General features: G+C 40.1%; 3 protein-coding genes across 4 annotated transcripts in view; all 3 read right to left on the bottom strand.

Annotated features, from left to right (window-relative positions):
• Positions 1–1,642: 1,642 nt before the first annotated feature.
• On the bottom strand, positions 1,643–3,268 carry LOC116314677 (heterogeneous nuclear ribonucleoprotein A0-like). The gene has a single exon (XM_031732765.2). It carries the CDS (start codon positions 3,251–3,253, stop codon positions 2,300–2,302), a length of 954 nt encoding a protein of 317 aa, XP_031588625.2. The 5' UTR covers positions 3,254–3,268; the 3' UTR covers positions 1,643–2,299.
• A 3,661-nt stretch (positions 3,269–6,929) lies between these two features.
• Positions 6,930–8,676, bottom strand: LOC116314676 (heterogeneous nuclear ribonucleoprotein A0-like). The gene has a single exon (XM_031732763.2). It carries the CDS (start codon positions 8,605–8,607, stop codon positions 7,705–7,707), a length of 903 nt encoding a protein of 300 aa, XP_031588623.1. The 5' UTR covers positions 8,608–8,676; the 3' UTR covers positions 6,930–7,704.
• Positions 8,677–10,082: 1,406 nt separating this feature from the next.
• The window catches only part of maea (macrophage erythroblast attacher, E3 ubiquitin ligase), a 90,917-nt gene continuing 73,227 nt past the window's right edge, over positions 10,083–27,772 (bottom strand). Inside the window, exons 2-10 of one of the 2 annotated variants that reach the window (XM_031732759.2) lie at positions 24,372–24,573; positions 20,547–20,729; positions 18,751–18,954; positions 16,307–16,429; positions 15,550–15,626; positions 15,325–15,433; positions 11,898–12,031; positions 11,553–11,748; positions 10,083–11,420 (exon numbers count right to left, since the gene is read on the bottom strand). In XM_031732759.2, coding sequence (XP_031588619.1) covers positions 11,325–11,420; positions 11,553–11,748; positions 11,898–12,031; positions 15,325–15,433; positions 15,550–15,626; positions 16,307–16,429; positions 18,751–18,954; positions 20,547–20,729; positions 24,372–24,440 — 1,191 coding nt within the window. In that variant the 5' untranslated portion in view covers positions 24,441–24,573 and the 3' untranslated portion in view covers positions 10,083–11,324. Of the gene's footprint in view, positions 11,421–11,552; positions 11,749–11,897; positions 12,032–15,324; positions 15,434–15,549; positions 15,627–16,306; positions 16,430–18,750; positions 18,955–20,546; positions 20,730–23,360; positions 23,492–24,371; positions 24,574–27,772 lie in introns of those variants that run through there. The other variant, XM_031732760.2, reaches the window with a different exon arrangement.

Raw genomic sequence — 27,772 nt, 5'->3', positions numbered from 1 at the left:
TGTGACCTTCGGGGAAGCTGTATCTAGATCCCTGTAAGGTGGCCTTGAAGGGAGGTTGTCATACAGTTTACAGGGAGTAAACACTGGGAAGCATGCTGAACATAGGCAGGCTGAAATACACTGGAAAAGCAAAGCTTGGCCTGGTATGTTTGGCTTGTGAGAGGTGCTTCACATTAATATTCATTTAGAGTCTACGCTTGTGCACAATACATGTGGTTAAATAAAGAGAGAAGGTGTCAGCGGCACTTTGTCTTTCTCTGCTGCACGTGCTTAAGTCTCGACACTCCAGGGGATCATTTTTGCTCCTTTGTTTTTTATTTTACATATTTTTATTAGGATCTGTTAATCTGGTTTAAATAAAGCATTATATTTAGCAAGATTATGCTCAAAATACTTTGCAAAACAAGCATTACAAATTAAAATAATGCTCAAACCTTTTGTCAAGTGTAACTTTTCATTAAATATATTTGTAACAGGATACAAGGTAAGGCTGCACAGAAATGTGAAAATCATGGGTTTTCCAGGCCTGTTCTCTGCATTTATTTCTGATTTCCTCTTTCCTTCCTGGAAATGCACATACTCATCTCCAGTCCTCTTAGGTCAGGTTTGTGAGCGTTCCCATGTACAAAACTGATAATAGAAGACCAGCATTCAGTTTTAAGTTCGCTCAAGGTCTCTTCCAACTCTCATTCCATTTAATCTAAAGCCAAAATAATTCAGTCAAACAATTAATGTATGCTACTAAACGTGCTTTATAAAAAACAGGCATGAAAGGAGTGATAAAATGCAGTGTACAGCTGTAACAACATCAGGTTATAACACTCACTGTTAAAAAGAAAAATACTTTCATATAAAAACACCCAGTATTTGGAGATTTTCCAAACCAGAAACAGGTTCAGAGTGAGAGCTCTCACTTTATTCTTCCTGTGCCAGTGCACCTACTTTCCTCCATAAAATCTTGTAGGTCATGTTGGTGTTGCTGATGACATCCAGCCCTTACACAAGCGGATTTGGTACACATTTTAGTACCATGGCCAGTTACGTTCATTTATATCTGCCAATACCTAACACCTCTCCCCTTTGTTTAATGGACACTAAATACTGGTTGCTCCCAGGTGAAAATATTTATCAGCTGGCTGAATCTGTGAGGGTTTTAGGAGCCTGATATTGTGGAAAAACCTGTCATCAATGTGTTCCTGTAGATCAGTATGGAGGAAAAAAAATAAGACAACCGGTAAGTCTTTAAATTAAAAAAAAAAAAAAAAAATATATATATATATATATATATATATATATATATATATATATATATATATATATATATATATATATGCAGTTAATCAAAATCAGGATGTTCGTTCTATATATATATATATATATATATTTTAAAAAGTTGTATAGGAATAACAAATACTGCTTTGGTGATTCACCACCTCCAAACTGAGCCTCACAAGGATAAAATGGCCGATGTAGCAGAAATCCATGATTTCCAGGCAATACTACCTCCTAGTGGTCGCTTCCCGAACTCAATTTAAGGAGGAGAGTTTAAATAATGATTTAAAGAGGAAATAAAATCATTGTTCCCAAACTGGGGGGTTTAAAAGCACTTTCTGTTGATCTGAATTAAGACTGCGAGATTAGATAGATTTTTAAAACATTAAAAACTTTAATAAAAGCAGAATAAAACATAGGGGGTGAGCTGAACACATGAATTTCAAAAGATTTTAATCTAGGCAAAACAAAAAACAAAAATAGAAAACAAAAAGAAAACTGGGACGGGAAAGTGGGGCAAGAGTACAGTGAAAACAGTCCCTGACATTTCTCAAAACAATAAACAAAAGAGAGCAAAGAAAAAAAGTTTTAGGGTCAAGAAGCTGAAGAAATCCAGTCCCATGCTGCCGCACACTGCCACAAACTTTACCTAAAACCCTGAGTTCATGATGTGAAAACAGGCAAAACTGACGGATCTGCAAACCAAACAATCGATTTTTTCCTCATTTGAAGCAGTGACTGACAAAAATTATACTTAAAGAATTCAACATAACAAAATACAGTTCAATAATTCACAATTCTTAGTATTAAAGTCCATAACGTGTGGAATAAGAGGACAGAAGGGAGGTCCTGGTGGGGGGTGGATGGGATCCAGAAACAGGCTGTGTGGGTGATGGGCCCCGCTTCTTTTTAATTGAACTCGAAGACCACCTCTCACCCCCTACCTGGACATGTGTAGCTCATGTGTGTGTTTGTAAATCAAGTCCATTTCAATTAGAAATGAATCTCTCATCGTTTGAGGGCGCCATTAGTAGCCACTGCCAAATCCACCACCCCTGTTATAAGGAGCCCCGCTCCGGTAAGAAGAATAGTTGCCCCCCTTCATTGCTCCATAACTGGAGTGCTGCTGTCCATAGCCGTCCCCAAAGTCCCCATTGCTGTACCCACCACCCATCTGGCTGTCGTATTCGTCGTATCCCCCGTAGCCTCCGTAGCCATCTCCCCCGTTATAGCCCCCGCCGTAACCGTAGCCACCTCCGTAACTACCGCCGTAGCCTCCTCCGTAGCTGCCGCCGCCGCCTCCTCTTCCGCCGCCGTAACTCTGCATCCCTCTCCCTCGACCCCTTCCTCCCCGGCCGCTGGCGGACATTTCCTGCTTGGTTAGAGCCTTTTTCACCTCCACCTTGTTCCCGTTGATGGTGTGGTATTTGGTCAGGACTGCTTTGGTGGCGGAGTCGGTATCCTCGAAGAAGACAAAGCCGAAGCCTCTCTTCCTGCCGGTTTGCTTGTCGGAGATGATCTCGGCCTTCTCCACCGCGCCGAATTGCGAGAAGTACTCGGTCAGGTTCTCCTCAACGATGTGGTCTTTCACGCCGCCAACGAAGATTTTCTTTACATTGGCGAGTATGTCCGGGTTGTTGGCATCCTCTCGCGCTATGGCCCTTTTCACCTCCACGTTGTTGCCTTCGACGACATGTGGCTTAGCGGCCATTGCTGCGTCGGCCTCCTCCGGCGTGGAGTAGGTGATGAAACCGAAACAGCGGGAACGTCCGAGCTGCTGGTTCATGACCACCACGCAGTCGCTAAGGGTGCCATACTGCTCGAAGTATTTGCGGAGGCCTTCATCGGTGGTCTCCACGTTCAATCCCCCGACAAAAAGCTTACAAAGTTTGGATGTCATGGTTTCTCCGGAGGATGGTGCGCAGCTCAGACCGTCCCTCTTCTTCAATGAACAGACGTAAGGGCGGGTCGTTTCACTCATGTCTTCGTAAGACGTTCCTCTCGCTGATTGGTCACCTTAAAAACAATCATCCCCTCACATTCGGCGCGCGATCCGCGTCACTGTCCTGTTCCCTTCAAGTCCCATCGGAAATCTTAATTTCCCGAAAAAGGACCGCGTGAATTTCGACCTTTGTTTTTCTTCGAATACAGTAAAAAAGCTAACCCCCCGAGAAATTCATTTTACTTATATTACCGGCCGTATACTTTGCTGTAGAAACACATAAAACGTTAATCCGTGTTTTATTTTTGTGTCACACTTTAGATCCACTGGGACAAAATATATTTTTTCCAAGCGTGTACGTGAACCACTTTCAACCCTCATATGAACGAAACTCATAAGTGCATATTAGCTCTGCACAACTGGCTGTTTTAGCCTATTTCCAGCAATTACAGCTGTGAAATGCAGTCATTTCGCTGTTTAACTATTCTGATCAGAGAAAATCTGAAGTCGCCTACAGCCTTAATAATTTAGGTGAGCTGGAGGCAGTCGATTCACAATAAATGAAACTTCTCAGCGCCCCTCCCCCAATGTTCCTGGAACATGATTTGAGCCCGACAGAAGCGAATAACTCCCATTAATCACATATTCTGACACACGAAAAGCATTTTTCCTGTGAAATTCAGCTTCTTATTTTGATCCACCTAATTTCTGATTTACAAAAATGACAGTCTGGAAGGGCACATTGTGGAGATTGTTTTGCAAGCCATTTAAACTTCAGTGTTAGTGGTTGTGCAGATCTGAAATGTAAATTATGCAAATTAAATTCTATGTGAATTTTCACTAGTGGTAACTGTAATGGGACAATTTATTCATTATAACACATACACACCGTGTTTTGCAAACATATTGCGAAACACCAACTGTAGCCAAGTTAAAATATATTTAGTTAAAAGGTACCACCAAGGGATTCTTACTACTATATTGCCACTATTGAACTATTATTTCAACTAGTTATTTAGTCAAAACATGTAGCGATGTGCAGGCAAAACCAAAGTGGAAGGAGACCAAATAATGAGTGGTGTGATGGGCAGACCTCCACAAGGCACCTTCAAAACTGCCACAGTATGTGCTATGCATATGTAAAAACCATGAAATCCAAGCTGGGACACACATGGGAGGGACAGTAACGAGGGGCACTCATGTTTTATACAATTCCCCTTAAACAATCAAATTTATCAGCTTTACATCACTGCAAACCCTCCACCCAAGAGATTGAAAACAAGCAATCAGACTGGCCATAGTTTAAAAAAAGCAACATAACAGACATCTTGATATACAAAAATATATTGATTTATTGTGAATTCATAAAAAGAAAGGCCAACATAAGTTTCCTTTTGCTACAGGGTGAATAGAATTCGCCAAGCACCATCATCCTATAAAAAAGGTAAGAGAACAAAAGCATAATTTACACTCATGACCACATCAAGCAGTACTTTTTAAATCAGCACAAAACCTTTGATTAGTTTTCCTTTTTATTATTTAAACCCTAACAAAGACTTAAGATTACTGTGGGAGTTTTAGTCATGTCTTGTACTGAGATTTTCTAGTGCTTATTAAAGCCAAGACATCAAGTATTGTCTTGCATTTTATCATTAAAGTGCTCTGTTTATAAAGTTTTAAAAATGAACATCTTTCAATTAATCTGAGGAAACTGCTTCAAGAACCACAAAGACCAAGAGATTTACTTTTAGACAGTGGTCAGCAGACTTAAAGCAGTGCTGGAAAAACCAAATAGGTGATCATTAACCTCATACAGTCTACTTTGTGTAGATGACTAGTTTGGTTTCCAGTGTTTGTTTATGCAAATTCTGAGTCCATTATGGCTTTCGTCGGATACCAAGTGGCATTATCTGTTCAATTATATATGACTAATGTTCATTGTCAAATGTGGAGGCCACTTTAACAGTTAGTCGACTTTGCAGCTGTTGAACATTTTAATAATTTATGTAAGAGCACTGAGCTGCAGTGGGGTCTGCCACCATCTTTTTTTTTTTTTTTTTAATTTATTTATTTATTCCCGACTCCTTCCATTTACTAACCTGGCATGTTTTAATTTTACAACTATCCATTACCACATTAAAATCCAACAAGTGTATAATTTTAATTACTTATGTGCAAGTCAGAAAAAAATTAAACGTGTAGGGAGTCTGTAAACAAATGTAGGTCAACCGTGTCGTTTACCAAGATCCACTAGATTTTTACTGGTCTTGCAAAACAAGTAAAACCAGAACTACGAGAGCCACTTGAACAGTTCCCCTTCTGCAAAAACCCCACAAAGCATTTGAGAGAATTGAAACGCATTTTAAAAATCTTAAAAATTAGCAGCTTCAAATGTTAAACACTTTAGAAACGGTGCCAGAATGCACATTCCCTATGAACATTAGTGGTTTCCAACCAAGATGAAGAATTAACTAGAAAATTCTCAGACTTGACTTCAATTTTATTTGGGCACTTCGACTCAATGCCAAGTTGTCCTTTCATAGAAGGACTCATTCTGGTATTAAACCCAAGTTAAATAGATGAAGGTCAAAACTGTAAAAGCTCAATAAAAACCAAAGAGAACACACTAATGAAGACTAAGTAGAAAACACTTTATTTTAGGTGTCCCAGACCAAAAAGGCTAGAAAACCCTGATTTGTGATTCAGTACTTTTTTTTTTTTACAAATACATAAAAAGTCTACACTGGTAGCACTGGGGTGCTGCATAATTCACTGGAAACCCAGTAACAGTTCACATTAACATTCTGCCTTTGACCACACCGGGGGAATCCTCTGAAAACTGACTTCACCTGTGGGGGAAGAAGGCACAACCACTCTTTGGTCCCCCCTGTCAGCGTGGAGAGACACACCCCCATCGTTTCGGGGGTTACCGTCCTCGTGCCCAGGTTACAGAAGCAACCTGGAGGAGATGAGAAAAAAAAAGCAGGGTGAGATTGTGCACTGAGCAAAGCTTTCCTGGAGGAGACTCCAATTTACTTGTTCCATTATTTCATTTAATTATGGAACAATACTTGGGCCCCCTTCCAACCCCCATCAAAAAATAAAAATTAAGTAACCCACCCACCCCTCCCTTTTTATTTTAAGATTAGCTATATAAGACGCTGATAAATTAAATAATGGCACACGTGTGCACCATCTCAAAGATATGCCATACAATGACCAACACAGAGTGAAGACAGGTTGATTTACATACCTAGTTTGCTGGATGTGGATATCCTAAAGAGATATTTCAGACTCCTATCACAATCGACCCCAGGTAATCAACAGGGTCCTGATGTAGCCTACAAACAAACTGCTACGGCTATTTTGGCTGGGATAGCCTACTGGAATAAGAGTAAGAACACCTAAATGTAGGAATAATCAAAGATAAATATCAGAGCCCTCATGTCCACATAAATATATGTATTCAGAAGAAAAATAAAGAGTTATTAGCAATATCTAAAAACCACATAATTTTAAAACAACGTCACACCCTACAAAGCCTACATGCATTGGCTGTGGGTAGACTACAACCATTAACCATTTCACCCACCTGAGTGTAAGGGAATAAACTGTGGGAATGATGCCATGTAACTAAAGAGCAACAAGGTGATGCCACTTATATACCTGTGGATGAACTTGAGGAAGCCTGGTTAAATAAGTAAAATAACTAAGCTAAGTGGTATAACGTTTTATTTAAAATGAACATACATGAGCATAGCAAATTGTTTTTTTAACAGTAGGTTTTGTTCTCCAGACATGAAAGTATACAATATACATTAGATATTGCTACAGGTAAAGGAAACATGAACAATATTTAGACTGAGACTGGCTGAGAGGTTTGGTACAATAAGGGAGAAGGAAACAGTGGTCCTGCATCCCGTCCCGCCTTTGCTGAATGACCCAATAAGTAAATAATACATATGTCCGTTATCAATAATGACATAGCTATGAAAAACCATGAACATGCTTTCTCATCCTCATACATTGAAAAGTCACACTAAGTTTTCTGCAGAAAAAACAAAATCGAAAACGAACTGCTTTAAAATGCAAATATTAAAAATAAATCAGAACTTGTCAGCAAAACAATCCTACATCGAAAAAATCCAAAAACAACGAGTGAACGCAAATAAAAAATAAATTCAACTCTAGACGACAACTAGTACATAATAAAAAGCGATGTTATTCTTCGTCTTAATGTGTCCTAGTTGAACGGCAACAACCGCTTCTCGTTATAATCAGGTGTTCTGGGAAGTGACCTTCCTACCTGTTTGGGTCTGGAGGTCTTCGTAATGATTTGGGGGGTCTTTGTGTCCGTATCTCTGCCATGGTTGGATTTCACGGCAGACGCCCCGTTACTGGCTTTGACTTTTGGCGTCCAATTCCGGGCTGAGGGGAGAGGGCAATTTGTGGGAAAATGGTGGGGGTTGCTTTCCGTCATGCAGTTTCATTTAATAGCCGCCGCCGCCGTAGCCCCCCCTTGGGTAGCCGCCACCGCCGCCGCCTCTGGTGTAGGGAGCTGCGCTCCTCTGGCCGCCGAAAGGTGGCCCTTTCATGGGGCCATAGCCAGAAGGATGCTGGCCATAGCCGCTGCCAAACTCATTGTAGCCGTTGCCACCGCCATAGCCACTTCCCTGATCGCCATAGCCACCCCCATATGGTCCGCTGCCGTAACCTCCGTAGCCGCCACAGTTGTAGCCTCCGCCATTACCGTAGTTGTAGTTTCCGCCATAATCCCTGCCGCCGTAGCCATTTTGATTTCCTCTCATGCCTCTACCGCCTCTACCTCTCGGCGTCATAGAGGTTCTGTTGGCTGCTTGCATCTCCTGTTTGGTCAGGGCTTTCTTTACCTCAACTTTGTGTCCTTTGACGGTGTGAAATTTCACGACAACGGCCTTATCGGCCGCGTCGTGATCGGTGAAGTACACAAAGCCGAAGCCTCTTTTCTTTCCGGTCTCCTTCTCTGAGATCACTTCGGACTTCTCGACCTGCCCGTACTGGGAGAAGTATTCGGTGAGATGCTGCTCTTCGATGTCGTCTTTTAGACCGCCAACGAAGATTTTCTTCACCTTAGCGAGGGCCTCGGGCTTGTTTGCGTCTTCTCTTGCCACGGCTCGCTTCACTTCGACCGCGTTGCCGTCGACGGTGTGCGGCCTAGCCGCCATTGCCGCGTCGGCCTCCTCCGGCGTGGAGTAGGTTACAAAGCCGAAGCAGCGGGATCGCTGGAGCTGCTTGTTCACGACGACAACGCAGTCAGTGAGCGTGCCGTACTGCTCAAAATGCTTGCGCAGGCCATCGTCGTCGGTGTCCACGTTGAGCCCACCGACGAAAAGTTTACAAAGCTGGTCGGTCATTTTTGAAAAATGGCGAATCAATTACACCCAAACACCCTCAACAATGCTCTGATCTCAAGATGGAGGTGGGGGAGAACGCAGCTGTATTTATATCGTACGCGCTGTGACGACACGCTAGGCTGACTATTAGCACCGCCTTTTCCGGTCCGCTATTGTTTCTTTTCTAGAAAAAGAGACATGAAAAAGACTGAAAATACATTAAGAAACCATGATTTAAAAACACTTAACGACAATGAATAGTTTTGACCATGCTACCTCTTTCTCACGTATGACCAAACCACATCGATCTCAAAACCTTTGACCTTAAAACATGGAGGTGGGAAACCTTGATATGTATTGCATATCACCTCTTAAAATGATGAATAACGTTATTCTCATTATTTTAAACAGTCTGAGGCTATAACCCAATAAATCTGATGAAAAATAGGATTTATCCATTCACACTTATTCCCTTTTCCATCTCTTGGAAATATGGCATTGGAAGATTTGTTAATGAAATTAAAATTTTTATATTTGGTTTTCTCAAGGTAAGAAACTGAAACTGAACAGGCTCCCAAGTAGTGTGGGAAATTGTAGCAGACAGTATTTTTCACTAATTTACAGATTAAGCAGCAAATGAGAAAAATACTGGATTGCATCTCTCTCTCTCTCTCTCTATATATATATATGCCTGTTATTAATCTGGAGAAGAAAACACTGTCAGTGGCTGTGTTTTCTGCAGAAGTTGTAGGTTTTGGTTGTTAGAAACAGCAATGACAGATAATCCAATTATACTGCCTATTTTTTCCTCTTATCTTTCCTGCCAAGTGATCAAACACAAAGACCAACTCCCCTCCCTCGAATCCTGACGTCGTCAGGCTATGGAGATGTAGTTTCAGGTGAAAGACACAGCACTTGATTTAATTACCATGTGCAGAGAATAACCACACCTACCAACAGCTTATGGTAATGCAGATTTCAGAGCAGACCGCAAACAAAGAAACACCAAAATCAAAGTTTACTGAAACCTTTATGAGGCATATTGCTCATGAAACAATCCCCATTTCTACTCTACCAACACAAACACACACAGGACAGTCTGTGTCTGCACAGATACAGCGCCAAACCATAGATGAACACAAACGAGGCGACTTTTGGTTTGCTGATAAAACAACAGATGGAAGAAAGGACTGACCACAAAACTGATGATGTTACCCTGGATTCTTCGATTACTAAGGGTGTTCAGGCTTGATTTTCAGTTTGACCTTTAGGTCTTCCATTTCTCCATATCACAGTCCTTCTATAGTACGTTTGAAAGCCATAAAGGTTGAATGTGACTCCTCTCCTCCTCTTGACTTTGTAAGGAAAGACAGTCTTTACCTTCAGTAAAGGCATGTGCATGAATATGAAATGAAATGCAGCTCATGGTCGTAAAGCCTGTTATAATGGTGCTGCAAGCAGCTTCAACATAGAGTACAAGACTGGTAACGCATCGCCATTGTCCTTCTCTTTATTATCGAGGCTTCATTGGGAAAATAGTTATGAAATTCAGACTGTGAGCAACGTCCAGTTGACTAAAAATCACCCAGCATGTCTTTTTTTAAAGGCAAAATTTCAAACAAACTGAAATAAAGCGTCAACACTAAACCTGTAACACCAAAAATGGGAAGACTGTTTTGTTTTTTTCACTTGGAAGCAAAAAACATCAGAGATGGTTTTCTTGTCGGAAAATTTAGTAAATTTCTTTACAGGAGAAAGTACCGATTAATTTATATTACTGTCTCTGAAACTACGAACTTCTCCATATATGAGAAATTATAGGCAAAAACTGCTTAACTTGAGGATATCGAAGGCTACATCAGGTTTATAACACCCGAGAAAACACTCAAATTTATACAGCAATCTGTGCAGATGGCAAATATTTCGTTTTTTTTAAATTACAGTTCTCTAAAACTCCTGAATTTATAAATGAAGATCCTACCTAATATTTACATTAAAACTGAAGCCTTTTGTAGCCCAAAACATCCTCCAGTTTCAATCGTGAGGGAGATAAATGTAATTAATCTAGTTGGGTAGTTTAAAGGAAGCATTTCAAAATATTCCCTAACAACCCACAAAAACATGGCTAGAAGACAAATGATGCAGACAGCATGCACCACAGGAGGAGATGTGACTAGGAATGTATGTTCACAAAAAAAAAGGCTCAAATCTTGTGTTAATGGTTAAATCAGCGAGTTAACACGTTTCTGCCACGTTATTTTCAGTAACAAACAACATTTGTAAAAGGAAAAAAGTCAAAAGTAACCTCAACAGGATTTTATTCGTTGTAGTAAAATCAAACATCTATCTAGCAGTTTTTCCACTCTTCAGTCTTTTTCTCTACTCTCTAATCTTCAGTGTGAAGGCCTGTAAGATAATGACAATGCTGACAGTCCATGTGCTTGAATGGATCAGATTAAACAACTTCTAGCCACATCTAAAACAGAGTCTTAAAGGAGAAGAGCCCAGTTTATCAGATAAAATGGAGGGGGTGGGGGGGCTAACTTGAGCTGATCATGTAGAGGGATGGGTTGGGGTGGTGGAGTCTCCATGGACAAACCCGTTGTAGGTTTTGTCTGTGGGAGGAAGAAGGGCACTGGATCACAGCTCCACAGGTGGCTCTGAGCAGGCCGGGTCACAGGTGATGGGCGACGGGCCGTATCTGATGTGGTTGATACTCAGAAGCGTCATCCGAGCAATCACATGATGTACACCTTCTCCGCCTGAGAGAAGTTGAAGACTTCTTTGGTTCTGGGACACACCACTTTGTCATCTTGGCGAATGGACAGAAGAGACTGCAAGAGATAATAATGAAATATCAAAGAGTGTTTAATAAAAATCATCCCTTAAGACTGCATTTTAAATTGCTTCAACATGGATGGAAGCACCTTTATACAGTCCCAGCTGGCATCATGCAGTTTACTCACATTGTAGCCGTAAACATATCCATTAGGCAGCATCATGGGAGGGTTGTTTTCATTCATGACCTCTCCAGAGATTTTACAGACTAGTCTGGAATTGGCGCAGTGGGCCATGGGTAGAGGCTGAGCCAACTTGTTAAGAGATTTACTGCACACTGGGCAGTCTGGGTTTTTAGAGGTGCCATCCTCCTTGTAGCACTGACTGTTTTGGAAATGGGAGTTAAGGATTAATGCTGTTTAGGGAATAACTTACAGAATAGACCCTCCTTAGAACAAAAACACTATCCATCTTCATATAGTTTAAGGAGCTGAAATGACAGGGTTAAGAGTAACCACACACTGGAAGGATACGGTGTCTTGATGGCAGACAGACCAGCCTGCAGGGTGATGGTGAAGACAGAGTTGTTTCCCAGCTGATGCAGTCTGTAGTTGTCATATCGGAACTGCTGGATCAGCATCTTCCAGCGGGCTGGATCCAACAGATCCTGATAGATCAGAAAGAAAAAGAGAAAATAAAAGGAAGATTTTTTTTTTTACAACTGCATTTCTGAAAAATTAATAAATAAATAATCAAGTCTTTAAAATCCATTATCAGAAATTTTGCACAGGGGGCTTTTATAATTTGTACAATATAAAAAAAAAGTCTGAATTAAACAAAAATGTCTACTTTTGTGTATAAAAAGCATAAATTTGTCTTTGGTCTGCACATGGTGAAATCAGCTTAAAACACAATGAAGCTACATTTGAATGAGCATTGGGTATTCCACGTCAATGTGGGTTAAACAGGAGACAATGCTGAGTTTTGTTTACACAAATAGATCACAACTCATCACTGTTTGTATTTAGTTTCACAGTTATGTTTATTTGTGATGTTCTTGTGATATGCATCTATTTTACTCTCCTAGTTCAGTCTCTAACCAGTCCACATTTTCCAACATTTAGGTTAGCCAGGTTACTGCTGTGGCAACCCAGCGAGCCAACAGGTAGAGAAACATGAGACACAAGGGACCATTAGGTTTTCCAACCTTCATGTATCATGTGTAGAGTGACAACTTGTCCTTAACATGACAGTGAAGTTGCGGGAGATGGTTGTGTCATTCACCACTGTAACCTGTATAACCTGAATAACGAACTGAAAGCTCAACTCTTCAGTGTGACACTATAATCATTAGTTCATGTGCTGTTAATGGTAAACGAAACGATTTTTCAGACCACAAGTCCTGCAAGTCACAACAGCTCATTATACAATAAAGTACATTTAGCTGCCTAATAGAAAAGATCAAAACGATACTGCTAGTAATAATAATGGATTGCATTTATATAGCGCTTTTTGGGACCCCTCAAAGCGCTTTACAATACCACTATTCATTCACTCTCACATTCATACCCCGGTGAAGGCAAGCTACAGTTGTAGCCACAGCTGCCCTGGGGCAGACTGACAGAGGCGAGGCTGCCATATCGCGCCATCGGCCCCTCTGGCCAACACCAGTAGGTGGTAGGTGAAGTGTCTTGCCCAAGGACACAACGACCGAGACTGTCCGAGCCGGGGCTCGAACCGGCAACCTTCCGATTACAAGACGAACACCCAAGTCTTGAGCCACAATCGCCCCAGATACACCTACTAGATACACCAGTAGTTTTAATTTTTTTAAAATAGTACCCACTTTAGATCATCTGCTTTGATAGATATCGACTTGCTCTTTTTTATAGATTTTTTTTCATAACTTTGTTGTATTTTTTTTTTTTTTTTGCTTAAACATGTAGATAATTAACACTCAATAACTGAGCAAAAGCCTAAAACAAAACTGGAAGCTAGCTAAAAAGAAATAACACACAAACCAGAAAAGAAACACTTTTTTATAAACAAAAGGCTGCCACACTTTTTTAATGGAACTGAAAATTATTAACCCACAAATGGCTCCATTCAAAAACACCCCAAAAATAAAAGTGAAAAAAAAAAGATGCAGCAGGCTATTCCACACCTCTGCCTGTTTAAAGCTTGAGTCAAATTCCCCTGGTTTGAATTCATCATCATAGGCGATCAATCTTGGAAGTCCAAGTTATTTTCCCAATTTTCAAAGTAAATATCATTATTGAATTTGAACCCTGCTTTTCTTTCAGATAGCCTCTGTCTCACCAATACATATTTGGACTGGGTATTTGAATGCAGAGGGTTCAGTATCTTTCTGCGGCGCAACATAATTAGCATCAGACCAATAGGCAAGTTGATGTTGTTGAGCTGCATGGAAATATACTGGACCCCCTGATGCTTGTCTTCACACCGCTCACACAGCACCAATCCTAACACATCCTCAGCCATCAAACAACCCTGCCCCCCACGACCTCCAGCTGGGGGGCACCCTGTCTGGTTAGTTATGTTGGGACACCACAGGGTGCACCTTAGACTTCACGTATAAAACGAAATTTATGGTCAAGCAGAGGTTTGTTGTCCTCTCCATTCCAGGAGAGCAAAGTTATAACATACAAAGAGCTGAAATTTCAATGTGTAAAACAATGAAACATGTGCACTGCAGCCACTGTCTGAGCTTTTTGTGCTGTATTTTTGGTGGCAACGCAGCAAATTGATTCACAAGGCTGGAACATCATTGACCATATTTTGGGGGGGCATAAGATTCCACACATATTTATCACATTTATCTTCTTGGAGCTGTTTCTAAGCTGCTTTTATAACAACAACAACAATAATTATAATAATAAAAGCAACACTATTACACACTTTTACTTCCTCCAGAGTCTATTACAGTAATGCTCTCTTTGCTGGGCCACCTACAAAAAGAAAAAAAAGAAGCCCCAGCGAAAGTCTTAGACGCTGACTTGGTCTTTAATCAGCGATGTTGATTTCAAGTAAATTGTGATTAATGCTTTTTCTGAGAACAGCTGAGACTCTAGGCTGTAATCCTATCAGTAATGTAACTGAGTTGTCTAAATTAATTACAGTTTAATCCTTTTTAATTACCCCTGGCAGTATTTTTATTGAGCATGATTATATTTATGATTACTTTTATTATGATCATAAGTAATCATGACACTGAGGAAAAACACTATGATAATAATGAAAGCTACTAAGCTCTCCCTTTAATAGCATACTGGCAGGGAAGAGAGGCTGTTTCTGTAACTCTGGCACAAGCAGCTGGCACAAACACTACAGTAGTCTGGCTTGCCTAAAAGCAAAAAAAAAAAAGCCAAAGGCTTTTTGAGAAAAAGCCCTGGTGACAGTGTGCCATAGTACAATTCAGAGGATGTTGGAGTGGAAAATTAAAAATAGCAGTGCCACTGAAAGCCTGAAGTCTAAAGTTGCACAAAGAAGGAATTGAGTTTATTTTTGTAAAAGACAACGGAGGCCCTCTGGTGGCTGGTCTGTGTCTGTAGCGCTTTCTCTTTACTTCAACACATGAGAAGTCAGGGTGGTTTGTTCACAGCTCTGCCCAAAGTGGTACCAATATTTCCATGAAGACAGACACATGGAATTTAAAGTTTTTGTCAAAATTTTCCCAAGTGCTTTTTTTTTTTTTTCTAAACAGAGCAAGAGATTTTCAACATAGCATTTCTAAACATATCAGTTTTCTTTAGAAAGCATAAATTATCTATATTTGCACACAGAAACAAAACAAAAACCACCAGGTCAACATTATTAGCCTGACTGAAAATATGACCTTTTTATTGAGCCAAAGCACAAACCACTGCTGTGTAACGACTTCTGATCAAATAAAATGATATCCTTGTAGACATTCACACTGATAAAGACCACTAATCTTACCTTGTATGGAGAGATGTGTGTATCTGATGGAAAGGCCAGCATGCCCATCACCTGCCGAACCTCATCCAACTGTCCACCCTCTGCTTGGCTGAAGTGCTTTCTGGCATGTCTAATACACACAGAGAGACTCACAATCTCAGTAACGCACATGCTGCAAATGTGGAAATACATCAGTAAAAGGCTTCAGGTGAAAAAATTATTTGTGTGTGTGTGTGATTTAAGTACCGCACTGCATCCATGCGTTTGTTTTGTCTGATGAGCTCAATGAACTCCTGGATTCTCAGACTGAACTCAAGACAACTCTGCCAGAGAAAGGAAAGATGGAAGAGGAGGCATCGAGTTTAAAAAAAATGAGGCAACACCCCCATGGTTAATTAATAATGTCCATGGAAATTGAGACAGAACAAACAGCAAAATGATCTGTTAATATTTTACCATTTAAATGGACTGAGCAGGGAAAAAATCCACATCTGTTACCAACTGGAACTATAATTTTTCTGATTTACATATTGCCCAACTGGCAAAAAGCTAAAGCTAAACCAAACCAAATTTTACTAATGTTCTCACGAGAAAGAAAAACAAAGCCACGTCCATATAAATAATTAACAGCCAACAAGTCAGATTATTGACTCTCGTCTGAATTCTACTGAGGACTCAGACCCCGTCTAATAAAATAATCTTAGGATTAAAATGGGAACTTGCTGGGATTCTCAGCAGAGCAAAAACTACAAGAAAAGCAATCAAGCCTTAATTTTTCACACAAAAACCTGTTACACTGCTGACTGTTGTTTATTAGAGCCAAAACTATGCAATGTAAAAAACTGATAGCAGGGTTTTTTTCAGGGTTCACAGATTTATAGATCTTATTGGTATCAAAGCTAGTATTAAAAGCCAGATCAGATGCTAAGATAGTTCTTCAGCGTGTTCTTACTTCCCTGCTATATATAATAACAATGCCTTGAAACATCATTAATTATTCTACCTTCATCTTGCGGAGGCGGGACTTGTTGTCATGGCACCAGGCCAGGCAAGTGGCTGTCTCCTGCCTCTCCAGAGACTCCTCCACCTCCTTAGCTGTGAGGAACATCTCAATGTTCACCAGATCCTAAAAACACAACAGACACAGTGTGGTAACAGAAAAATGCAGGGTATTTCTGTATGTGAAAGGTATGTGTGAACGAGAAGATTTTTCTTTTTAAACTAACAAACTGACAAACAGCTATGAGGGACCATTGTTACCCTCCCTGGGGATACTTGACTAACAAATATTCCTCAGAGAGCAAAATGTGTAATAGTACCTGAGGTGACAAAGTAACCCCGGGTAACGTGCTTCTCAGAAACTAAAGGCCTCTCACACTGGCTAACGTTCATGTTTTTGAGCCCACCATCAGCAGAACACTGAACAACAATGTTATCCATGTCACGGTTGAATGGAGAATGCCACTGCTCTTCCAAAAGAAAACAGCTGCTCATCTGCTGTTTGTTAGAGAAAAGACACTGGAACGTTTTGGTGTAAATCATAAGCACTACATTTGAAGAAATAAAAAGACAGCATTCCAGCATCTGAATCTCATCCCATCTGAAACGCACTGTACTGTTAGAGTCATGGTTTGTAGGCCTTGTCTTGTCCTTAGTGGGGCGATTAATTTGAATTATACCACAAAATTCTAAAATGTCAGGATGTGTCTGTAAAAAAAAGAAAAAGAAAACTGGGTCGTGCAGCAAGACAGCAATGCTCAGCACATGTCATTCTACAAAAGAAGGATTAAAAAGAGTAAAGGTAATGTTTTGCAACATGTGCTAGGCAAATCCAAAACAAATGCTCTGAAAGGACCTGAAGCAAGCAGTTCAAAACGATGAAGCCACTCAGAATTTCTGTATCCAGCTGGGGGCCATTCAAGTCCCAGCCAAAAATCACACAAATCTTAGACGAAAAAAAAAAATTATTATAAATATTAAACTGTAAAATAAGTGAGGGGAAAAGGTTTTAGAGACAGGCATGGATGGGGGACTTCCTGTCCTGTAGAGTAATCACTAATTACAACTAGTTTGGTGATATGGTTTTCAAAATACCGTGTAGATTTCATGCATTGGGTAATGAAATCACACCATTCATAGCAAAGTGATGTCTGTGCTTCAAGTAGTTGTTCTTCCAGCAGAAACTGTGATTGTGTGGGCTGCATTCAATTGAATTTTGCAGAAAAAAAGAAGCACTGTAATGCTTTTGGTGTGTTTGGGCAGGAGATGTTTGTAAATAGACAGTTTTAACTGACAGCACAATTTATTTCCATGTTTTTCAGCAGTATTATCCACAGACAAATGAACTTCACAGTGTTTGTTTAAAACACTGTGCATTTAATCTTTTGATGATTCCACATTACAGAAACAGTACTCTGATGCAGGCTCCCTTTTGGCCATTTGGCTCTCATTATAACTACCCACATTTTAGATTTCCTATCAACAAATAAATCATTATCGCTGCAGATACAATTAAATATGAGGTCCCATTATCACTGCTCTTCCTGTTGGATAAACAAACTAATGTTTATCCATTATTTATGTAAAACCACGTTCCAACTTAGGGGTGTCCTCTACATGTTGTAGCTGTTTATTATGAACAGAGGGCAGTGGGGAAAGTTGTCTTGTTCGTGTACGTGCTGTTGTTGGTCTTTTTGGTTTACCTTCAACTGCAAGTCTAAATCATAACAAAGACCTTTTTATGGTGCAAAGAAACAGAGTGTTAAAAACAATGAAAGCTGTCCAGTGTAGCCACAGTCTGTACTTCAAGCTGCTGCTGAATTCCACTCTTGCTCCCTTTAACTCTACCTTTGCCCATCATCACCACTGTAGTGCCACATGCTGCTGTTGTTTTGAATGACCATATGCAAGGACATGTGCAAAGACAGAACATCCATAATCCTTCACTCTCAATAGCCAAAAGCCTATCCACAGAAACACAAGGACAGTACCATGAATTCTGCTTTAAGAGTCAGGGGTGTATTCACTAAATCTCCTAACAGCCAAGGAGCAGATGGAGATCCAGCAGGGATCTGCCACAGATCTGAACAGGGCCTGCCATTGACCAACCAGCTGGTCTGTATCAGGGAAATCCTTCTTGGAGTTAAACATTTTGTATATAAGGAACTGGTTAAAAGTCCTTTAAACTGACGTGCAGAACTTATTGCAGAAGTTAAGTTGCAATTATTCCTGCACTACATACTGAAAGTAAAGGTTAATACCTTTCCCCTTGCAGATACATCATACTGGATCAAACCCTCAGTAAATAAATGTAAATCATAGAACAATTTCTTTAATTAGGTTCTCTTTTTCAAAAAAAAATATTTCAGGTCACATTTATGAAGAAATACAGAAAACCCAAAACTTTTGCCTCTTTCTGTACATGAACTGTAGGAGCCCTGTAATTACCTCTATACCGCTCTGTCTGGCCAGTTTCACAGCTGTGTTGTAGTAGCCACAGCGCAGCAGATGCTCCACCATCATGCGGTCCATCCGTTTCTTCTTCCACAGGTTAACTGAAGCTGGCTGGTCGCTGCTGTGCTCCTTTAAGTGCTCGATGCGACGCTTACACAGCTTGGCACTCTCGTCTTCTGCTTGAATGGACTCTGCAGCCTACGGGACACAAACACAATCACGAGAGCTACAAAATGCTTCCTGTTAATTGTTTCTCTAAGAAGGATAATTAAAATGAATTATGTTTATGACATGTAACATGGTTGACTTTAGAACAGGAACAAACCCTGAACACTGAAACCAAGAAGTCAGAAACCTTGAACGCTGCTCAAGTTTTGTTGGAACAAAACTGCTGCTTCCTGCTTCACAGACATGGCAGGATGTAAATTATGGATCACAACCACAAAGGAGTAATTTCTTTCCACTGTTACATGCAGTAAGGACTCTGTGATCGTTCAGCACATAATTACAATCCTAGGCTTGCTTTTCAGCACATCTTGTACTTTTAGAGTAAATTTAAAAAGAAACAAATATAAAATTGTATAACACCAATTTAGATAAGCATTGTTTTCCTGGTTAAAATGGAACAAAGCAAGTTTTATTTTTGACTTCTCAGATTTCAGATGCAGTGTCTAATATGACATAATCTGATACACAATGAAAGTACCCCCCCTTCCCCCACCCAAAATGAACCTTTTGTATCTGCTTAGAATGTCGACATAAAGGTAAAAAAAAAAATTTTTTTAAAGCAAAAGTGTGATTTGACAGCTCAACACACGAGCCACCCTTGGAGCATTCCTTGGCAAACAAATGCAATCCACCTAATGAGGTGCTTTTGCTAAAACAGTGATTACTGTGGCTTTCCATGGTCAGCTCTACGTGAAGCAAGATTTTGTTTGTAAAGAAGATACTACATGTGATGAATAGATGTATAACAGCTTTTCTACTCCAGGTTACCAAGATGTAGGTGGTTGCTTCTGCTTTACCTCTTCACACTATTTTACATGTTAGGCATAATGATGGTGTGCAGAGGGGTTCAAGTAACTTAGAAAGGTCCACAGAGCTTGACCAAAATGTAGCTGCATGATTGAAGTACCTTTTTTAAGGCGTGCACTTTATCTCTTTACAAAAAACATCAAGTTATTTTCTCCCTCAATCGCGTTCAAACGCCTGCCAAGTAAAATTGAGATTCCTCTGGCCTTCTGGAAACTGTTTTCTCTCTTTCCAGAAGTGAGATTTTAAATAATGCCAGAAACATTTTAAAACACAGGCCTGTAAGTGTAGCAATGACAACATACACAGGGATGACTATTATGATAAAACTATATACAGCTGCACAGTTGCACTCGAAAGCCATCTTCCTGTTGGGCCTTATTATCTCTGTAATTGCCTTTTTGTATAAAAGCAGTGCTTCAGACTGCTTCCAGAGAAAAGGCTAAAGTTGAAACTGACAGAACCTCTATTGTGTGGTCAGCTTCAGTGGAACAGAAAACAAGCAACCGCAGAGAGTCAGCGACATCAGAGATTTACTCTGCTAGGGATGAAAAGAACATCTGCACAGCTATGCGTGTTCATAAAATCAAGTGTTATCATAAAAGGTGGCGGAAAATATCGACTTTTCTGCCTTCAAAACCATCATCTTTAAGAGCTGCAAACTCCCTCCCTAAAACTAAAAGGAAACTTGGCACTCTTACCAGTCTGGAAGGACTTGACTGTTACACTTGGAAAATGTGTATGCCTCTATCCCTTACCTTCCTCTTCAGGGCACTGAGTTTCTCCACCACTCCATCCAGCAGGGACACCACAGAGTCAACCACGGGGAAGCTGCTCAGCGTTTTCTCCAGCTCTGCAACTACCATTGTGACGTGACTCGTCTCCCTGTCGATGTTCTTCTGAGCCGCTCTAAAGCGTTTGTTCAGAGTCTCGTATGGCACCTGTAGACATCATAAATGTTCTATTTCAGACATTCATTCAAGGGGATTAATGCATCTTAGTGTAATTTTATAAGCTACAATTATAGCTCAATATGTGAATTACCTCAAGACAATATGGTAGAAAACTGTTTAAATACTAAAGCTTTACTTTTTCTTTCACCCAGTGTTTCTTATCCTTGATACAGAACATTTGGCCATCGTTATCCTTAATTTGAGATGTTCTGTTCTCTAATTTATGCTGTTTCATCTGGAATGAAGACCAAAAACATAATGCTAAACTCCTGCTTAAACATTTCCTAATACTTAAACTGAAAAACTGCAAGCAAATCAAGCAGATTTGTGTAAAAATGTTACTTTCTCCCTCAGTTCACTTTAAATACAACTTCCATATCAATCTATGGTCATTCAATTTTAGAACAGCAAGTAAGCTGTCACAACAGATTCAAGAACTTCATCCAGACCACAAAGAGAAGGGGAAAAAAACACCATTTCCCCTCACCAGTTGGCACACACTGGAGTGCAGCCAGAGTCTATAAACTTCTTCTGAAAACTCCGCTTGAAAAAGCTAAAAAAAAGCATTTGAAACCACATCCTTTTCAGAGAAACCTGCTTTGTTAAATTATGTACTTATTTTCTTTGCACAACAATAAAAGTACTTAACTAGTTTCATGTGATTCTTGATATTCCCTCTGCTGACATGCTGCATCAACAAAAGAAGTGCTTTGACTGATTCAAAGGAGCGTTTCTTTTAATACAGAGCCAAGTTTATGTCACAGATTACTAAGATGGCGAGGAAGGAATTGGGGGGACAAACTGGAAAATGCAGCACCAAATGCAAAGCCCAAATGGGCCGCATTTCTCAGATAGCTTACTTTACCACATATTGGTATGTACTCCAAAAAATTATTGGATGTCCTTTTTTCGTATTACACTAACGGCTCCCATCAGAATATAACAGAGATTAAACATTATCTTTATGTCAGCCTCCACTCCCTAATATACTTCAGTGACGACTACATTAGAGTCAGGATTCGCCACAGACAACGTTAATACTTACTTATTGACCAGCAAATATTCTGGTTGCCCAGATCAACAAATAACTACCGGTACTCATAACTCAAGGTTTTCAACACAGATGATGATGATTTTAGCAAGATGTAAGGAAGAGCCGAAGTATATTTATAATATAGGTAAAGGGTTTTTCCTGGCTCAGAGAGGGTCCTTAGAGAGTGACTACACATGTAAGCATAATCAGTTTGCATTACGTCAGAGTCATTTCAATATGTCTGTGTTACATTTTTAATATAAATCTATTAATTTTCCTGCTGTTATTGGCCAGCTGACAGACACAAATGCCTATTCTCCTCAATTCACAACACTTATTGAACATGTCAATGTTTTTGATTTTCTTCTGGGGAAAACACATGTAGCAGGCTTTGGCAACATAGTAATATAGTAGCTAAATGGTAGATTGGTATCCTCTAATTAACTTTTACAAAACTCGGTGCTCGTTTTTTTAAAAAGCTGCTTGAAAATGATTAGATAATTTTTCTGTGGCAGACTCATCCTCGTGGCAACTCAAACAGACTCAGATAACTCTGATTTTTTATATACTTTTATAAACAAATTTTTCTGTAGATGGGTCATGTCAATGACATCCCTGCTGGCACAGACTGTGCTAACCCAGGGCTTTGCCTGGCTCAAAAACGAAGGCTTTGAGGATGGTGACCACACATGGAAGCACACGTTCTCCTCTATAATTTAGCCATAAAGTCTTTTACTTGTTAACAGCTTTTCAGATACATTTTTATAAAATAAATAAATAACACATATTCTTAAATAATCCATAAGGCCCATGTCTGCATTTAAGAGCTGTAGCATTCCAAAAAAAAATTTAGCTGCAGGTTGGGAAAACTGAAATATCCCCTTTCTGAATTTGACTGGCTACCAGCTGTTATACATTGCTAAGATTAGTGGAACCCTTTATGATATGACCTTGATTTAGTCAAGAGTGAACATGTAATTCAGCCATGAACACAAAGCAGACTGTTATCACAGTAAAAGCCTTACAGTATAGGAGTATGGTGGTTATCATTCATAATTGTTTTAAGTGAATCCTTGGAAGAGACAACAGGAAGCCCATTTCAAACAGCAAACATTACATATTAATAACAATCACAGTAATAATCAATACAAGGCACAAGTGATTTAATCATCATTTGACTGCATTTTGCTCCCAACATTTTAACGCCTTTGTGTCTTAATTGTAAGATCTTCATATATATTAGTAATGTAGAAATACAGATTAGAAGCTTCTTCAGTTTCTGGGACAGGCATTATTATAATGATAAAATTCTGCTCAATACAGCTCCAAATGTAATCAACACTGCTGTCCTGCAGCTGTAGACTCCCATTTGATGCCAATTACAACCATCACTCCTGTCTTAAAATGGTGCCCATCATCTCACTGCAGCATCCAACCATAACAGCCAGAGACATCCCCAAACCAAAGCCATGCATGCTCAGCACAGATGCATTTTAACATCAGCTGCAGCACGAAATGCCTCTATCCATCATGCAACATTACGCAATTAGTTACCACACAAAAGCAGTGAATGCGCCGGTACTCACAGCCCTGCTGTCTTTATATGACGACGCTCTCCTGATCACAGGAAGCAGCCCGGACTTGTCTTTTAGCAGCGGTGTCGCAGCAGCAGCAGCGTTATATGGAATGGAGGAAAACCGTGCGTGTGTGCGGCGGCGGCAGGCTGTGATTTCTCTCACTGGCCATTTTGAAGTACAGAGAGGCAGCAGCAGCAATCTGATGACACTGCGCTAACTCACAGTGCTGCTTCTCCGCCTGACAGCACCGGGTTACGGGATCTTCCTCCTCCCCCGAAAGCTTTAAACCCACCTATCTCCGAACCAGCCCGGATTTCGCTTGCTTTGACGTTACGCATTGGGCAGGCTGCTCGTTAAACACGGCAAATACTTGTTTTAGCACCGCAGCTGAGCTAACGGCCGAGTTAGCAGGCCAATCACGTTTGCATGTCACTTCTCTGACTGGGGGCGAGTAACCATGCTGCTTCCATGTAACCATATAAACTGTAACCCTTAAACCTCCTATCCCAATGTCCTTTTTAAATGTCCAGGTCAGCGCAGGAGACAAGCTGTACACTCGCACACATACACTACACAAAACAACATGCTTCCCACAAGCCAGCCATCTTTAAGGTGATGCACCGTTAGGTAGGTACTTAGGTGAGCTCACGAGCCATGGTTAAAAGGATAATCAGGCCAAACCCAACAAAAAGTCAAGCTATCAGCTTTTGGGCCTCTGACGGACCCAGCTTCCATTATAAAAGGAATTAACCCAGCAGGAAGCTAACCAACTAACCCCCAGCTTATATCATTTAGGGGACCACTCATATTTTTACATCCGCTCTTAAAAACAAGCACTTTACGGACCCTAGATGCCTGGCTAAACCAATTCAGCTAGCGTTAGCCTCCCTGACGAGTTCACTCGCTATCTAATGAACGACTAATTCCGATTTTTTCCGAGTGGCACAGCACGCATTGCGTATTTTTGCAACAGCATACTCATTGGGCTATCAATATACACCAGTTTGCGTTTGTGTTTACCTTCAGGGTGGGATATTCTTGGACTTTGAGAGCCATGGACAGTTGAGATGCTGTCTCCTGCACCGCCATCTTGGTTTTGTGGTTTTCTTGTGGTTGTTTGTGTTTTTTTTCTATCAGCTCAGAATGGGCTCAGCGCTCACTATCGCCATCTGGTGGGACGGTGTAAGTACTGCCTCTGAAGACGTTCAGGATTCAGCACTTACTATGCAAACATAACGAAATGACAGTTATACGCCCTCCCTAACCCTGTGCACAACATTTACACACAGCACACAGCACGGTTTGTGTATGTACGCACGGACGTACATACACAAACAGTAGGAGCAAAATAACTTTTATGCTTCTGTAATGGTAAATCCAATATTAAAATATATCAATATTTTTCATTCAAAAATATAAATATTTATGTTATCTATGTAGTTTCAGATTTCGTGTTTTACAAAAAGGTAGGATAATAGAAAAGTATTTATACCTTACAGTTATTTGCTTGCATTCCTAAACAGAAACGTTTTTGTAGTTTGATTAATTCCTCACTTTTCAGAGAAGTCCAGTGTGTTGGCTCAAACTTGGGTATAAAACATTATTTTGGTGGTATTTCTGTCTAAGTAAAAAAATAAAAAAAAATAAAAAAATACATGAACATACACATGCATACAAAAGGATAGTGTAATATATGTGTGGTTGTTAGGATGTAAACAGTAAGGACATAAGACATTTAAACAGGTGCAAGTTCCACCAATACTTTCAGATTTGCAACTCTGAGAAATGAAATGGAAAAAAAAACGACTAATACACCTCCAGGAAGAAGTACAGAAAGGTGGCGACATCCGGGATGAGCGCTGCACTGTTTTAATCCATTCCAGTTTGTCCTGTTAAGTAGTGAAAGGTGATTTTGTTTTTCTGTGTGTAAGGATGTGTGTGGGATGGAAGTAATAATCAGTAAGCATAGCATGACAGATTTTTACATTAAGACTTTAATTGCTCAACATAACCTTCTTGGCAGAGGTAATTAAATATTAAAATTTACATAAATATACGGATATATATTTGAGGGGTGCACACATGTAGAATGTAGCAGAAGAATATTGCACAGTAGGGCTACACAATTACTGACAGCTCGAGTTTAGCAGTGTTACAGCTTTTGGGAGGAAGCTGTGTTTCAGCCTATTTGTGTGTTTGTACACCTCTGAAGTGCCTGCCTGATGGGAGAGGCTTGAACAAATGGAGGTCTGGAGAGTCTTTGTGGCCTTCTTTACACAGCAAGTGGTGTAAAGATGATCCAGATATGGTAGCTCTGTGCCCACAATCTTTGGTACAGCTACCACACCAAGCTGTGAGGATGCTCTCTACTGTGCTATAAAAGCTGCAGTGTTGGTGGCAGTGTGGTGCGCAGTAGACTCTCTCTATGGATGTGTAGCGGTGTGTGTGTGGTTTTCTTTTTGGTTCGGGAGTCTATAATCATCTCTTTGGTGTGTGTGTTATTAAAACACACACACACACTACATCATATTGTTATGTCAAATTGAGTGCAATGACTGTCGTATCATCTGCAAACTTAACAGTGGTATTCAAGTTGTGGATGCACTGATGGTCATGTCTGTCCAGAGCATACAGGAAGGGTCTTGGCACATAGCCTTGGGGAACTCCGTGGTCAGAGTGAGGATGGAGAATGTTTGCCTGCCCAGGCTGACAGTCTGAGAGCAGTTGGTGTTAAAATCTCATACCCGGTGATCTACCTCCGCTGTGACGCATAGCTTTATGTGATTGCATAGCCATCTTTCAAAGTATTTAGAAATGATTGTGGTAAGAGGAATTGGCCAATAGTTGTTGAGACAAGCCTGGACAAATAGGAGGGGAGCATTCAGAAGGGCATCCGGGGTAAAAAATGTGCCAAATCAAACATGTAGCTCCATCCGCTGTAGAGCCCCTTGGGTAAATAAGGGAGCAGCCAAAAGAGCCCAGCCATCATCATCATTATTATTATTGTCCTCTAATTGTTGAGACTTGTGAGAATAATGTAAAAAAATGGCATAGTTCGTCATTTCACAGCCTTGAATGTCATGACCAATAATAGAGAAAAATAGCTTTAACAACCATAAGCACCCAACTTTACTATGAGATATTTCTGTAATAAAATCAGTAAATAAATAGAGGCTATATTTACATGGAGCTTAGTTTTTAAATGGTTTAAAAGCCCAGATAAAGAAAAATGCTTCAAATAAAGAAACTCTTAAAAAATTAATGGAAAAATTAGTGGCACGTGGGAACACTAGCCAAAGTCATAACAAAGCTGTTGAGGAAGACTAACAGATGATGCATGCAAGCATTGATGTAAACACCGCGCTGTATTAAAATCATATTTTACATGAACACCTGGCACGAAATCTTCCATCCAAATAAAAATAATAATGTGTGATTTAATAACCTCTTATTGTGTTTATTGGTTTCTCTAGGCTTGTTTTATTGAATCATCCCTTTCAAGCAGAGCTGAGTTTGATCCTTTTTAGTCACTCATCACATTTATTTATATACAGTGGAAATGTAGTTAAATGAAAACCAACAGGGATAAGAGAAAAAACAAGATTTTGGGCTACCAAAAGCAGAACGAATGGATGACACTGGAGACACTTAAGCTGCTTTCACACATGCACTGCATCCATGAACATTTCTAGACTTTACCCTTTTGCCTCTTTGGTACAGGGGAAGCCATTTACATGCATCAACCAGGCAGGAGCAGTTCTCTTACTTACATGTTGCCCTCAACAGGACGGCTGTAAATATTCCTCAGGTGTGCAGGTGAGGCAGCTGCCTGGGTAGAGCGTGCAATAAGGCAGACTCTTGATGCCCCATGGTTTACTGGGAATTTACAGCATAATTACATGAGCTATCTCTCATGGGACACATGCAGACTTTGTAAAAGTCTAGAAAAGCTCAGAGCTGAAGCACAAAGCTGTGGACAAAAAGCCTGACCCAGAGTTCTTGTATAACTGCATAATGCTTAAACAATTATTGAAGCTGGTGGAAGAACAGAAAATTTGCTACTCCTACGATAATCAGGATGAGGTATCAGTCTGAAAACAACATTTTTATCTTTCCAAATGTCAGAATTTGGCTGCTTTCATTGTTTCACAGCGTAAAGGATATTTTGAAGTTTGCAGGACAAAATAACAAATTCAAGATGATGAGCTGGAGTCTGGAAAATTATACACTACGGTAAATGCTGGTGTTAAAGACAATTACAACGAGTTATATGTGGTGCACAGGAGTGACTCATATTTAAACATTAATAACACATTGCTACATTTACAGAAAAGGCAGAAAGAGATAAAAAAGGATAAAGATGAAAAATTGTTTGTGGCATAGTGTAAAAAAATGACACTGATGGAGAAAAAGCTGTTAGT

Source organism: Oreochromis aureus, linkage group 2 (genome assembly GCF_013358895.1).
Source record: "Oreochromis aureus strain Israel breed Guangdong linkage group 2, ZZ_aureus, whole genome shotgun sequence".
NCBI lineage: Eukaryota > Metazoa > Chordata > Actinopteri > Cichliformes > Cichlidae > Oreochromis > Oreochromis aureus.
This window is presented reverse-complemented; position numbering and strand designations above follow the sequence as displayed.

Excerpts from the sequence above, each read along its gene's own strand:
- LOC116314677 (XM_031732765.2), bottom strand. The coding sequence starts at position 3,253 with ATGAGTGAAACGACCCGCCCTTACGTCTGTTCATTGAAGAAGAGGGAC.
- LOC116314676 (XM_031732763.2), bottom strand. The coding sequence starts at position 8,607 with ATGACCGACCAGCTTTGTAAACTTTTCGTCGGTGGGCTCAACGTGGAC.